Source organism: Cryptomeria japonica, chromosome 3, assembly GCF_030272615.1.
Source record: "Cryptomeria japonica chromosome 3, Sugi_1.0, whole genome shotgun sequence".
Lineage (NCBI taxonomy): Eukaryota > Viridiplantae > Streptophyta > Pinopsida > Cupressales > Cupressaceae > Cryptomeria > Cryptomeria japonica.
The window spans coordinates 950,825,793-950,840,362 of NC_081407.1; the positions used below are offsets into that span (position 1 = coordinate 950,825,793).

General features: G+C 38.3%; 1 protein-coding gene across 3 annotated transcripts in view; it reads right to left on the reverse strand.

Moving 5' to 3' along the window:
- The window catches only part of LOC131038929 (V-type proton ATPase subunit a1), a 134,429-nt gene that overhangs the window by 69,713 nt on the left and 50,146 nt on the right, over positions 1-14,570 (reverse strand). For 2 of the 3 annotated variants that reach the window (XM_057971531.2, XM_057971533.1), the window contains exons 5-6: positions 13,054-13,167; positions 12,801-12,974 (exon numbers count right to left, since the gene is read on the reverse strand). In XM_057971531.2, coding sequence (XP_057827514.1) covers positions 12,801-12,974; positions 13,054-13,167 — 288 coding nt within the window. The remainder of the gene's footprint in view (positions 1-12,800; positions 12,975-13,053; positions 13,168-14,570) is intronic. The other variant, XM_057971532.2, reaches the window with a different exon arrangement.

Consider the following 14,570-nt stretch of genomic DNA (forward strand, 5'->3'; position numbering starts at 1 on the left):
CTCAACATCGCCCACCAACAAATGAAACTTCAATGCTACAAAGATGTATGACGAGCAAATCTGGTTATAGCATCAACAGTCCGGCAATGTGTTTCAGACTTGATCAGCAACCGATCCTCACTCAAACACTCCATCAAATAGAAGGTATGGCACCACTCGAAATCTGAATATAAACCTGTGTAATTACTGAATTAAACTCAGTGCAGATCGGCTCCAATAAGCCAAATTGTTGAAGACATGTGGATGCCGGAAATGTCTCCAATGATTAGCCCAAATGATACGGGCCTTTGGCCACCAATGAAGTCTAGGTGAGATGACAGAAATATCACCTCCTCAACGCAACCCTTCGAGAGATCTTTCACCCTCTCAGTTATGCTTGCCAATGGGAGTTTTTCGTTCCCAAAAACCCTTAGTCTACAGACACCAACTTGGTTCTACAAAACCAATTCAATCAACAATTCATAATCCAAGTCTGCTTTCCTTCTCTTACCCTCTTCTATTTAACCTTTTCCATAACCCGTCATGAGACACCTTCTAGAAGGGGGTAGATATACTTTATTTATTTTTAATAAGTGACTATTTATTTAATATTTTATTTTTATACTTTAGTCACTTTTAATTAAATATAAAGTCACTTTTTAATAATTAATTAATTTTAATGACTTTATAAGAAATCAATTTAATTAATTTCTCCTTATTACTCCTATTAGCCAAAAGGCTAAAATCGGGGACATTACATTGTCACTATAACCAATAAACATAAGTGTTTGGCTTTTTGAATCCAGCTTCGCAGTAGAACCGAAGACTTTCAAATGGCCCACTTTAGGCTTACGTCGTGACCAGGCTTCTTCTGGAGTCATCTTCCTAATGCCCTGTGTGATGACCGGTTCAGAAGGTAAACTATAGTGTAAACTGCTTCAGCCCAGTATTTCTTAGGAACATTTCTATGCTTCATCATAGAACGTGCCATTTTAGTAATGGTGCGATTTCTACATTCACCGACACCATTCTGCTGAGGGGTGTATGGTATGGTGAGTTGGCACTTAATGCCACATGTAGCACAAAATGTAGAGAAGTCAGTGGAACAAAACTCCCCCCCATTAACCTTAGAGTGACAATCTGAGAACCCGATTCTTTCTCAACTAAGGCCTTATACTGCTGAAATGTACTAAACACATCTGATTTATTTTTCAGAAAATACACCCACATTTTACGACTGAAATCGTCAACAAATAACAAGAAGTACCTGCAACCAATAACAGAAGGTGTATTCATTGGCCCACATACATCAGCGTGAACAAATTGAAGTACCTTGGAGGTTCGCCAAGAATCGCCATCCGAGAATGGTGTCTTATGCTGCTTCCCAGCTTGACAGGCTCCACAACTCCGTGATTTTGAGTTTGGATCTCAGGGAGACCAACAACCAAACCCTCCCAAGACAGTTGAGAGAGATAGTGCATGTTTAAGTGCCCATAACGCTGATGCCAAAGTGTTCTAATGGATGTACTCCTAGCAGCCAGAGCATGCTCCTGAGAATCACCAAAATCAGAAAGTCTATACAAACCATGATCCTCAAGTCCCATAGCGATTGTAGTACGAGTCTCCCTATCAACAATGCTGCAGGTGAACGAACTGAAGACAACATCTAATTGAGGAGAATGCCTCATGATCTAGCTAAATTAGAGGAGATTATGTTCCAAGCCTAGAACATAGTAGACATCAAGAAAAATTAAATTTCTACCCCCTGAGTGAATCTGGACAGTGCCCTTACCAACAACTGTGTACTCTTCTCCTCTAAAGATTACTGAATCCAAGAATGGTTCAAATTTCGTGAACCAATCTCGACGATGAGTAAAATGCAACGAAGCCCCTGAATCAATATACCAGGCATAAGAGTGTATTGGATTTGTTGTTCTCTTGGCCATAAAAGCATAGAATGTAGATTCTTTCTGCTCAAAGTGCTCTGTGACATTTGCCTTTTGTTGAGACCCTCTCTGCTTCTTTTGTTCATAAGTTAATCGAATTCAACACTCGGCCTTCATGTGACCAAACTTATGACAATAATTGCACTAAACGTTCTTCTTCTTCTTCTTGTCCTGAGAAGAACCAGAGCCTTTTGGCTGAGAAGATTGAGCCTTCCCTTTGTTCTTAGTAGAAGATTTGGCAGAGAACGCTTGCTCGGTGGAGGTAGAACTGGTACTACTTCCAAACTATTGTTGCCACCGATCTTGCTGTAAAAGCTTGTTACAAAGATCGGGAAACTTCAAATCGACGTCAATGGAAGTGATATTGAGTGTTTCGATGAAATGCTCATACGAACATGGGAGACTCTTCAGAGTAATGACCACCATATCTTCTTCCTCCATTTTTCAACCAATAGCTTCCAGCTGGTCACGAATATCCTTGATCTTTGTCAGATGCTTCTGAAGAGATGTTTTCTCATTTATCATGATCGTGAAGAGCATATTCTTGAGAAAGAATGCATGGCTCTTATCTGACATTTCATGGAGATCTTTCAGGTGCTTCCAGATCTCAGCAGCTGTCTTGTCGGATGGCACTTGGGGCAGTTGTTGATCGTCAGGCTGAAAGTTTGATGAGCATTACCGCTTCATGGTTGCACTCATCCCATTTGTCCTAGTCTTTTCTAGTAGTGGTAGGACAAGAGATGGTGCCAAGAACAACGTCTGCCAAGTAGCGATATTCAAAGATAGTCATCATGTGCTACTTCCAGGTATAGTAATTCTTCCTGTTGAATTTTTGACTGCCCTCGAGCAGAATATTCGTCAGAGACGCCATCAGGGAAAACTAAGGTCAAAGTTGGTTGACCGAATGATGGCACGAATATCAAGGCAGGAGATGCATGAAATCGCGTATAAGCGATGCATGCAAGAAAACAGAGGCAGAAAATAGGCATTGATTTCAAGGCAGATTTTGAAATTTTTGGTGGCACGGATTCCAATGTACAGATTTCTGAGCACCCAGAAAAATATTACAAGAACCCAGATGCGTTTTCAAAAACCCACAAAAACCAAATAGCATATTTTTGAGAAAGCCTAGCCGCAACAAAGATGTTGAGAGTTTGTAAAAACCCTAGTCGACAGAAAACAGGTTTGAAACGAAGCGTGCCCAAAACGAACGGACAGATCACGCGAAATAATCTACAATAGTCGCGAATAGAACTCACACGAGCGCGGGTGGAAGCAGAGAAAAAAATCGTAGGTTGCAGAAATATTACTGCCGCCCTCCTAAAACAAATACGTACACCCGCACAGAAACAAACCCGCACATAGGTCACAGGCACAAAATCGTGCAGAATTAATGGACGAAATCGCGTCACGCCTAGAAGAAAATGCGTCAAAAACACATGCGAAAATCCCCCGACAAACGCGAACACAGGCCGCGAAATCGCATGCAAACCCTACACACTGCGAGCACACAGAATAACGGACATAGGGGGTAAAGAACACGGCTTGCCCGAAAAACGAAAAACGCCCACAAAAAAAATACAGATTTCAGGTCGCGCGTGGAAGAATAGAACAGACACATGCACCAGAAAACGCAAACGCACAGATGTGGGTGGGAAAAAATTTCCCAAACAGACCCACAATTTTTACAAATGCAAGCTCGAAAAACAAAATTCTTGAAAAAAAAAAATCAAACAATTTAAGATACCCGCTCTGGTACCATGTGAAAATCAGACATTCACTGGTAAAATATGAAGTGTCTATTAACTGAAAAAATATTACAATATATAGGAATAACAGAGCAATGTAGATATTAAAGAAATCACCTACTTCTAACTACCTACAACTATAGACATTTAAGATGTCTATCAACAACTCCCTACTAACTTGACCATTAACTATGTAGAGATATATTATTCTAATAGAAGATAATTCTAACCCTAAACTATTCCTATGAACTAAAGAGACGGAAACTGCAAATGCGGAATTAAAATCACTTGTAGCTTCGCCAAATTCAACAACTAAGCAAGAACAGTGCAATCTTCTACGAATTCTCAAAAGATTTTCATATTACTTTCATTCACCAACATTTTGAACAATGAATGGAGTAATAGAAGTTAATTTTGAAGTATTGTTTCAGACTAACTTTGCACGACAATTGAAAATCATCCAACCATCAAAAGTATGAACACGCAATTCCACATTGAGCAGTTTCCATCAAATCCTTCATTCAATTTAATTTGTAAATAAAATCCTACTTTAATGAGAGTAAAGAAACCATGCTAACTTGCAAAAGTAGACAAGATTCACCAACAATTGAACAATGAATTATGTCTTTGCAGTTATGAAGTATCACTACAACAATTTCTCCAGTCTCTCATATTGAAATAAATGAAATGGGGGAAGGGTTTATATAGGCACCCTTATTACAAAGCAACAGCCTGGATTGATTTAAGATCAATGGCCAAGATTATTCAAAAAAAAATCTAATTAGGGCAAACTATTGTAGTAATCCAGATTGGACCAATAAGAAATGAACAACTAACTAATCTAGCTTTCTTCTAGAAGCAGGTATCCCTTATCCTTTTCCTTTGTAGCAAATTCAACGAATCTGGTCAATATGGGGCCCAGCTCATCCATTGGTACATGTAGCAAGATGTCAAGTTTATACTCCATCAAGTCCATGTCATCATCACATGTGGCAAAGGTAGTCGCCCAATCAAGTTCAAGCTTTTGAAAACCACCTTCAATGGTCAAGAAAGAGGTTGCCTTGCTGAAATGTTGTTCTTGGATCAGATTTGAAGAAATAGAAAAGTTGTTTTGGACTTTGGCTTTCAATTTTTCTACCTCCAAGTCTTTGTCTCAGACTTCTTCCTACTCAGCAATCATGATGTACACCTTGTCCTGAATAGCCTTGATTGTCCCCTCAATTTTGGTAACATCATGCTTCATCTTTTCCAAGACCTCTCCTTTGGCTACCAAGGCATGATACCATGTATTGAAATCATAGAATGTTTTGGCATCAACTACCTTTTCTCTAATTAAAACTGGGTTAGGGACTCCCTTCAATGCCCTCAAACATGGTATTGTTCTCTTTCGGATGGTCTGGAACTCATCCCCAAATTCGACTATGCACTGAAATTTGAATAGGAAGGAAGTGACTTGTCCATGAACTTGTGCTAGCTCCTCAACAAATTCGGTGGCTCTTGAGTTGCTACCTTCATCCCTTCGAAATTTTCAACTGACTCCTAAGGGAGAATCAGTGGTGGAGCAACTGATGCTTCCTCTTTGTTGATGGGATTTACCAGGTGTTGGATGTAACCTTTCAATAGTTCACTTTCTGCCTTGAATTTATTTTTCTTTCCAAAATCTTTATCTAGCCTTCCTTTGATGTTGTTGATAGTCATGTCCGACTCCTGAACTTCCTACTCTTTTGTAGTATGACCTATGTCCACATCCATCACCTCATATTCTTCAGGTGCAATGTCTCCTTTGGATTTATTAACTTTAGAGGTAGCCCCCTGTACTGTCCTTGTGGGGTAAGGAATATGGTTTGCCTTCTTCATTTCTACAGACCAGTTCAGTTTGGCTAAGAACTCTGTTGAATTGTCCACTAGTTGGACTTCTACAATAGTCTTTTTCTTCATTCTTTGCAATAACCAACTTGGCACTGTTGGCTGCTCAATGTCATTGTCCTCCTGATTCTCTTCATTTTCTTCACTCTCTCCAATTCCTTTGAGGGCGGAAATCATTCCTTCTTGAGAACCCTCTTCTGGAATTTCAGCTTCAAAATTTTCCAAGTCCGGACCATCAGGAATGGTTTGTTGGATTGGTTCTACGTTTTGTTCTTCTTGAACTGGAGGAGGCATTTCCCTTTCAACTCGTTGATTATTCACAGCTGGAGCTTTACCCTTGTTTGTGGATGATCCAATTTCTTCTATCAAATAAGGGATGACTGTGGAAGTTGCTTTGCTTGTTTTCTACTTCTTATGCTTTGAACTTCCTGCTACATCCTTATGTCTCTTAAGATTCCCACTTTTGGGCCTCTTTGTGACCTGTGTTGTCTCATCACCCCCGAAAGAACAGAATTCCAAGTTCTTCATTAAATCATAGGTTAAGACAATGTTTTTCCCTTTTAGCTTGAGAACTTGCTGCTCTACCCACCAGTTGGTAAACTTCATGACTGGTCTCATCGGGGTATCTAAATCAGCGAGCTCGGGTGCAGATCAATCCATCATGGGAAGGGGATTGTCTTTCTCCCCCTTATAGCTTGACTGAGTGAAGATTCCATCGTATTCTAGTTGATCTGGTATTGGAAAGAGGTCTAGTGTCCTGATCATGTTGACTGGTAGTCTAGATAGCATTCTTTTCCTTACAACATACTCATCCTCAGCATTTGCCCAAAAGTCTTCGAGATCAATTTTGTGCTTGTACTTCTTTCCATTCACCCTTTTGATATGGCGATGAGGATCAAAGTTGTACCTTGATCGATAGAATGAAAATGGGTACCACTACATTTTAACATCTGCATTCTCTGTTGCTTGGGTTGACGGACATGATTCTATCATCCTTCCAATGCTGAGGGGAAAAGAAACTCATGTCTTCTACTTAACTCTCTAGATTTTTGCAAACGTAACTAGTTGCTTGATGACTTCAAGCAACACCATCCTATTTGTTGGAAACATGGGAAGTTTATAAGAGCATCCTGCGAATCCTTGGCTTCTCAAGTATGTGAATCTAGGGAATTGGATGTACCAAGACCCGAACTTCCCAATCAGCTCCTTTGCTCAGGTGTCAGTCTCTGATGGATGCCTCCTTGGAATTTCCTAGTGATATACATGAGAAATGCATCGTTGACTCTCTTGAAGTGGGATTTTTCTTGTATTTGCAACAGTGGATAGCAATCATATGATCTAAACTGGCCTTCTTTGTTTCCCACAATGCCCTTGCATACCAACCCTCGGTATTTGAAGCACCATGCAAGTATATAGATGACGTAGGAACTCATATAGAAAGACTCGGTATGTTCCAAGTTCCTTAACTATTCATCAATATTATTACTAATTATCTTTGCCCAGTCTATCATCTTCACACCTGAAGTGATTTCATCAATGAAAAAGTACATCCAAGGTTCATATGTAGAGGCCTGAGGGTTTCCCATGATCCTGTTGAGCAAAAGGACTAAGTCTCCATACTCCTCAATGAGGTCAATTCTGGCGGGTCTTTTTGGCACTTTGGAGTGGTGTGGTCTTAGTTTCAGGAGCCATTGTTTATTGAGTTTTTTGGTGCAAGTGATAGGATCAGCTTCAAAGATGGCCAAAGCTTCGTCCTTAGTCTTGAATATGGTGTAATTGTAGTTGGGAATGCCAAGTACTTCTTTGATTGCATCTTCCACGAGGTAAGCTCAAACTTTGCCATCGGGAGCTACAATTTGCCTCTCCTAAGCATTGTAATTCTTCGCACATTGAACCATCAACTCAGAACACTGTACTGCTGGAGGAAATCCCAACTGCCTGGACAATGCCATTGCGCATCATTTTCTGTGCAATTGATGAAGGAAGGTGATCATCCGTCCCGTACATCCTCTTCGTGAAGTCTTCAATATCAACATGACCTAAGTCAATGTCACTGACTTTCTTCCACTTCGAAGGAAATTTGGATTCCATCTTCAGGCCCTTGTTGTTGAACTTCATCTGGACTTTTGTTGACATCTACTATCTGCAATATAGATAAATTCATAAGTTAGGAGGGACAAATATAATGTCAACTTTACATATTTCGAACAATAACTCTGATTTTCTGATTAAACTTTGAAAATCAGACTCAGAATCAGATGAGTATGTTCTGAGACACGAAAATCAGAGCTGAAACAACTAGGAATTTGTGAATTTTATGCCTAATTTTGAACTCAGAACTGAAAACTAGGTCTAGGAGTACTCAGGAAACTTAAAATCAGACTCAAAAAACTATGAAAATCTTGAAATTTAGTCGGATTTGAGACTCTAGAGGTGGAAATCAGATCAATGGAGGCTCTGAAAATCAAAATCAGACCTTACACAGATTCTGGAAATCCAAAATCAGACCCAGAAACTATGAAAATCTGGAAATTTAGCCTGATCAGACTTCATGAAGGGTTTTAAAACTTAAAATCAGATAGAAAGGTCTAAGAATTAAGAAACAAAGTCTGATTTCAATGGTTTCTGCCTCTCAGACACAAAAGCAGCCTTGCACCATGGATGAAACTTGAAAATTTGGTGCTAGAAAACCCTGCAATGGTCTGATAATAAAGAATTTAGAAAGAAAGAAGGGAATTTGTAGGTCAAAATCTCAGAATTCCGCCCTTGAATTGCTTCAGACCTGCAAGAAATGAAGAATGTCAGAGGATACTACTGATCAACCTTCAAATGCCTTGAATTCTCCTTAGAACTTCTTAGAACCTGCAATTACACCCTTAAACTGCCTAAAATACTTGAAAAGATGCCTTGGAAAGTTCGAACTACACAAGGATAAAAAGAGAAGTGTGAATAATGAAATTGCCCAGGCTTATTCTTATAGGAAATTTGAATTCTCCCTTTGGGTGTTTTTTTGTTTTAATGAATTTTCAAATGGCAATGCACTTAGCCACAATTTGGCCTCCAAACCGAACTTTCCTTGTTTTATTGTTTTTTTTCATTTTTAAACTTCTTGCAATTTCCTATTTTTCATCCATCTAAAAACCTTCTCTCTATGGCAAATTTAGCTTTCATGTGGTGAGTTTTATGCTTTAATCCATACTTCCCATTCTCAACTTGGGCGAATTTTGCTTTCCTTGACTTTGCATTTGAATTACCTCCATCTCTTTCCTTAGGCGAATTTTCACATGGGATGAGTTTTTGTTTTTTTGTTTTTAAATGCACCTCATCAATTTTCACTTCCATCCTAGGCGAATTGCTTTTCCAGCTTCATGTTGACTTTGCCAGATTCAAAAACATTTGAATTTCTCTTGGATTGAGCGAACTGCACATGTGCCTAGCTTTATTGCTTTAAACCACATCATCCTTAAACTAGGTGAATTCCTCTTGCAAGCTTTGTGCTTTATTTCATGCTTTAATTATTTTTTCTTCTCTATTGCCAAAACTTTCCTTTTTCCCAGCCAAGGGCGGACTTGGCATGGGGTTAGGGAAGAATTCCACCTAGCTAGGGCGGACTTCATGGTGCCTTAGGGATTTTTGCAATGCGTCTCCACTTTACTCTCCCAACCCTTAGCATTATTTCTACCCCTTTTCCTTCAAAATGCTAACACTTACATCAGATTTGTCATTAATTTCTTGAGCTGCCTTCACATGGTAGGGCGGACTTGGGGTCTTGCCAAGGAATGTTGCCAATATTGGTCATACTTAACCAACCTTCTTACCCCCCTAAAACTTGATCACTTTGACATTTTTCATTAGGGTGGACTTGATAGGTGCTTGAGAAATTTACCATACTTAACCAAATTTCCAACTAAGTGCCAACACTTACATTTTCTTTACCTCTTCCTAAGGCAGACTTAATGATAGCTTGAGGAACTTTTAAATGTGCCTAGCCAGACTTTGGCATGAGATTTGAAACATTACCAAAGGGGTGGGCGGACTTTGCCTCTAGCCAAGGAAGTCTACATCACCTTGAAGCAAGGAAGTTTGTATCATCTACCAAGACAGACTATGATCAGATTAGATGTTGCTGTCCCTGATATAGCTTGAAGGAATATGTAAATGAGGTATCCAATTGGCAGAAATGAAGAGAGAATGCTGCTCTTTCTGATGTGTTACTGTGTGATGTATGCTTAGAATCTCCTTCCTTAGATTTTAGCAATAATGCTATAAGAGCTGTGTCTGATCTGACAAATGGAACTTATGCTGATAATCACTAACGGTGATGAGATATGATTGCTGTTTCTGATTGTTACTTGAAACTCCTGCGATAATGGTGATGTTTCTGATATGCACTTCGAAGTATGCAACCATACTGCCAAAGGCAATGAATGTTCAAGAGAGCAGATCCGCTAGGATAGAAATAAAAGACAAGACAAATTCCAATGTTGTTTCGTTGAATGGGTTCAAACTCTTTTATGAATCCTTGCACGATGGGAAGGGTGGCCTTCTAAGAGATATGTCTCTTCTTAAGAATGCCTCTCCTTAAGCAATGCGCACCTCTTCATGGCAAGTCGGTTTTATCATCATAACCACCATTTAGCATTAGTATCCCAAATTGCTGTTTATGACTAATCATTCGATTAGTCAACTTCTTCTAAATATCGACTTGCTTTGGTTTTGTAGTGATACTTGGTAATGATCGAATGCTTATATGCCAATACTAATGATCATTGTTATCTCCTAATTGCTGCTACACTAATTCTTATCGGTTGTTGTCTATTGCTTGGTCTAATGGCTCGAACATGGTTCATGGGGAATTGATATTCCTTCTGCCTTCTTAGCGCAAAAATGATAATGGTGTAGGTATACTTATCACTGAATCCTCCTTTGATGGATGGTTTAGTTCAGATTATTTCCATGAACTATCTGATCCTCTTATATGATGATATGCTTGATAAGGATGTACTGTAATATCCCTTGGCTAATCTGACCCTGTTTTTGCTTATTTGAACCCCAAGGAATATTGTCAAACACTTGGCATACAATGTTTGAAGCCGCTGTAGTGAATTCTTTATTTGTCTTCTTTAGGTTTGTAGGCTGCAAATGAAGTTATGGAAAGCTTCTAACAATGCAAAGTTGTTATAGAAATGATATACTAGCTGTTTTAGACCTTTCCACACATATGTAATGACTGAAATTAACTAGTACAGTTAGTTGACATTAAGACAAACACTTGTCATGCATCCCAATGTATACCTACAGCCATTAGGCATTTAAGCAAACAATTGGCATGAAAGCTAAGTGGCTGATCAATGTTGAATGTTACCATGAATGTGGAATATGCAAATTATATCTCCATTAAACATATGCAACCTCCAAGTATTTCATGATATAATCATAATAGAAAATGATGCAATGAAGTAATGATTTTCTAATACAATGACCATAGATAGAAAACCTGGTATTTCAATGGCTGCCTTGATATATTGGTTTGATTCTCCTCATATGCAAATCCCTTGTCAAATATATATAGCTGTTCAACCTTTCTAAATCCCCTTCTATAGAACTCAAACTACTGTAGCACACTGTTCATGCGCACTGTTCACGGCACTGTAGCGCACTGTTCATGGCACTGTAGCGCACTGTAGTCTCTTTCAATCTGCAAACAAACTCTGAAATAAACCCTCCAATCAGCTCAATATTGACTTCTGAATGAAGCCAATTCTCACAAGCATAATCAGATGATATTGCACACCCTCTATATGCTGTTACAATGAAGAAGCCACGCTCTCCAATGCCGACAGGCCTTGAATCCTGCAGAAACCCTTGGTATTCTACACTTCAATGCTCCAGAGAAACTTCAATCAAAAACTCCAATCACATAATCAATCCCTCTTCTCTTCTTTTCAAAAGCCTTATATATATTTCCCATGAAGGTTCGATTTTCTCCAATAAGGCATTAAATCAATTAATGATATTAAATGACATTTAATGATATAATATTTTCACTTTGTCATTTAATATTTCACCTTGGTAAAAGAGCCACAATTAATTAATTAAATGGTCCCCCTTAATGATACTTGGACCCTTACTTAAGTTATAATATAAAATTATATTATAACTTAATAATATAAGCTCAAAACATTAATGTTTATTTAAACTAAATAAACATTAATATGTCCATTAATACTCAACATTTTTAAACGCCGTCTGAGCTGGGAGCTGACATGATGAAGCTGCATATGACCATACCCCTTTACTAAATATAGAAGGGGTCCATCTCTAACATCTCAAACTTACTATAAATAGTAAGTATAGCAAATGAAGTCCAAATGATACCAAATGAAAGCCAGATCGAAACACACTGAACTCTGGAGCTGATACAAGCCTCGGGAGACCCTCTATCCATACTCATTAGCCTAAGAGGGTCAGAATGATAGGCTAATCACCAAAAAACCATGTCTGCTAAAAATGGGGACATTACATGTACTTTGTCAGACATTTATGTAGAATTGCATATAATCATCTATACCAGTTATAAAAAGAGTCTTCAAATCAGCACTGTTGTTACAGTAATGTTAACACTTAATATTCTGTTAATTACTCAATTCATGTTTTTTATCTTCAATGACCTCTAAAGCCTTGACTATTTCAGGAGATCTTATTAATCAACAGGCTTAATTACTAGATCCTTTGCACTAATTAAGAAGCTTCTATGTATGTTCTTCATTGCTGATAAATTCTTTTGTACTGACTAAAATACAGGCAGGTACAAGGAACAAGAATCATTAATTTCCTAACATATGTATACATTTGCAAACAAGTCAGTACATATTGACTAAAGTATTAATGAAGACACAGAGTGTCATGGAACAAATTAATTGTTTTATTCAGAAGAGAGAGAAAAATAGCTCCCACAATGTCATGTTGATCATTCAAATTATTTTTACATTTATGATATTCCCATGAATCATTCATTCCAAACTATTTGTACTATGTATAAACTTGTGGATTGAGTGAGGTACTAAAGAAGACACATAGGAAATAGGCATCACAGAACAGATAACTGTAGCATTCACAAAAGGAAGAAATATGCATTTCAAAATCTCATGTTGATCTTTTGAATTATCTTGATACCAATCTATAATATTCTCACAACACTAGCATTTAAATCATATAGTGATTACAGATATTTTCTGCTCTAACAAGAATGTGAATTTACCATTTCGGACAATACTGGATCCTTTACATGTTGTTCAACTGCCACCTGCTTAAATAACATATTGCCCCTTGTAGCCCGAAAAAGAACCCTTTCAAATGGTACAACCTTGGCTGTGGGAACAAGTCCAGAAACAAAGCCTAGCCTTCCTTGTCTTGACATACCAGCCTGTATTTCCTGCAATGTTATTGGTTAATCAAGGGCAAATGAAAAGAAAGAATCATTTAAGGAAAATAATTTCTACTAGCTCAACCACCTGTTCTAATAGCAATGGACTGTCCACAAATTCATCTCCATTATATGAAGCTTCTTCCATTTCTGTTTGATGAGCAACCATATTGGTCTGAGATTTAGAGAGGAACATTCCAGCCTGAAATGAAATACATAAAGATTTGAGTAAAGCACCCCTATAATCATCCACAGCTTGCAAATCAATGTCAAATCTGTCAATAAATGCTGTAGAATCAGGCACCTTAACTCTCTATACTTAAGATGGGTCAACACTAGAATGCAAAGAACTCAATTTTATTAGAAGAGACATTTTAAAAATAGTATTAATAATTTTTATGAACACAGAAAACCACACAAAATGTTCTCACAGGAAAGAAAGGTCCTCATCTATGGCATTGCTTTATTGTGGCTTTTAATAGAGATTTGTATTGGTATGATCATTGTAAAAAAAATAAACTCTAGTGATACTGCCAAGCTGCAATGCCCCCTTTTATAAATTCCCTAGTGTTTGCCCTAAAATCACAATTCCAAGTAAAGAAAGAAATGAAATAGAATTAGAGATATCATTTACTAATTAAATTGTTGAACAAGATAGATCCTGGTTGAGACCCTGCAATCATGTTATATAATCATTGAAAGCATAAAACCATAAAAGAGATCTTTCCTACTAGGGTTAGGAACTTTATCTTAATCATCTTATATATCTAATTCATTGATGGAGTTAACCATAAAGGGTTAGGATAAGGACGCATGGTAGGGTGCCCAAATCAATCCTCTACCCTAGGCCCAAGAGCAGATATACCATCCCTCTTGGCCTCATGTAGCCCTTTGCCATCCATTTGAGGGGGTGTACCTAGTGAGGAATCCTATCGCATTTCCCATTCTTCTTGCCACCCTTATTCTCTTCCCTATGATTGGAACTGCTTAACCCAATAGTCAACCATGGTAGAGGTTTGAGGAGAAACCACATTAGGGTGCCCGGAGTATCCTTCCCTTCTAAGCCCAAGGATGGTGCACACCTTGCACCCCCTTTGCCTCATGGGACTATCAGTCGTCCACCATGAGGAGGTGTGCTCAAAAGAGGACCTCATAACAGTTCCCCCTCCTTGTATGCCCTCACTATCCCTATCATGGTTGTTTGAAACATTTAAACAAATATATGAGGAACCCACATTATTGTCTATATTCTATATATAAAGGATTATATAATAATATAATATCATTAAGTTAGATACATATCATTCATATGTCAGTAATTATACATAGAATTGCATCGTGCTACGTACCACAAAGAATAATGATGTCACTCCTTGTAACTTAATAACAATTCTAATCTGATCTGATCGCCAATGTAAGGTCACTGGATGCTTTCGATTTCTTCCTTGGTGCCTTCTTCCATCAGGGTTTTTCCTCTTTTACACCTTGACGTCTCTTTGAGGAGAGACAGCCTTTTGGAGTGGCTGCCCCTTTAGAATGGTCGTGCCCCTCTCTTAACTGTCCCTTCAAGTTCAACCTTTGATGACATCTCTTCATCACGTTGTC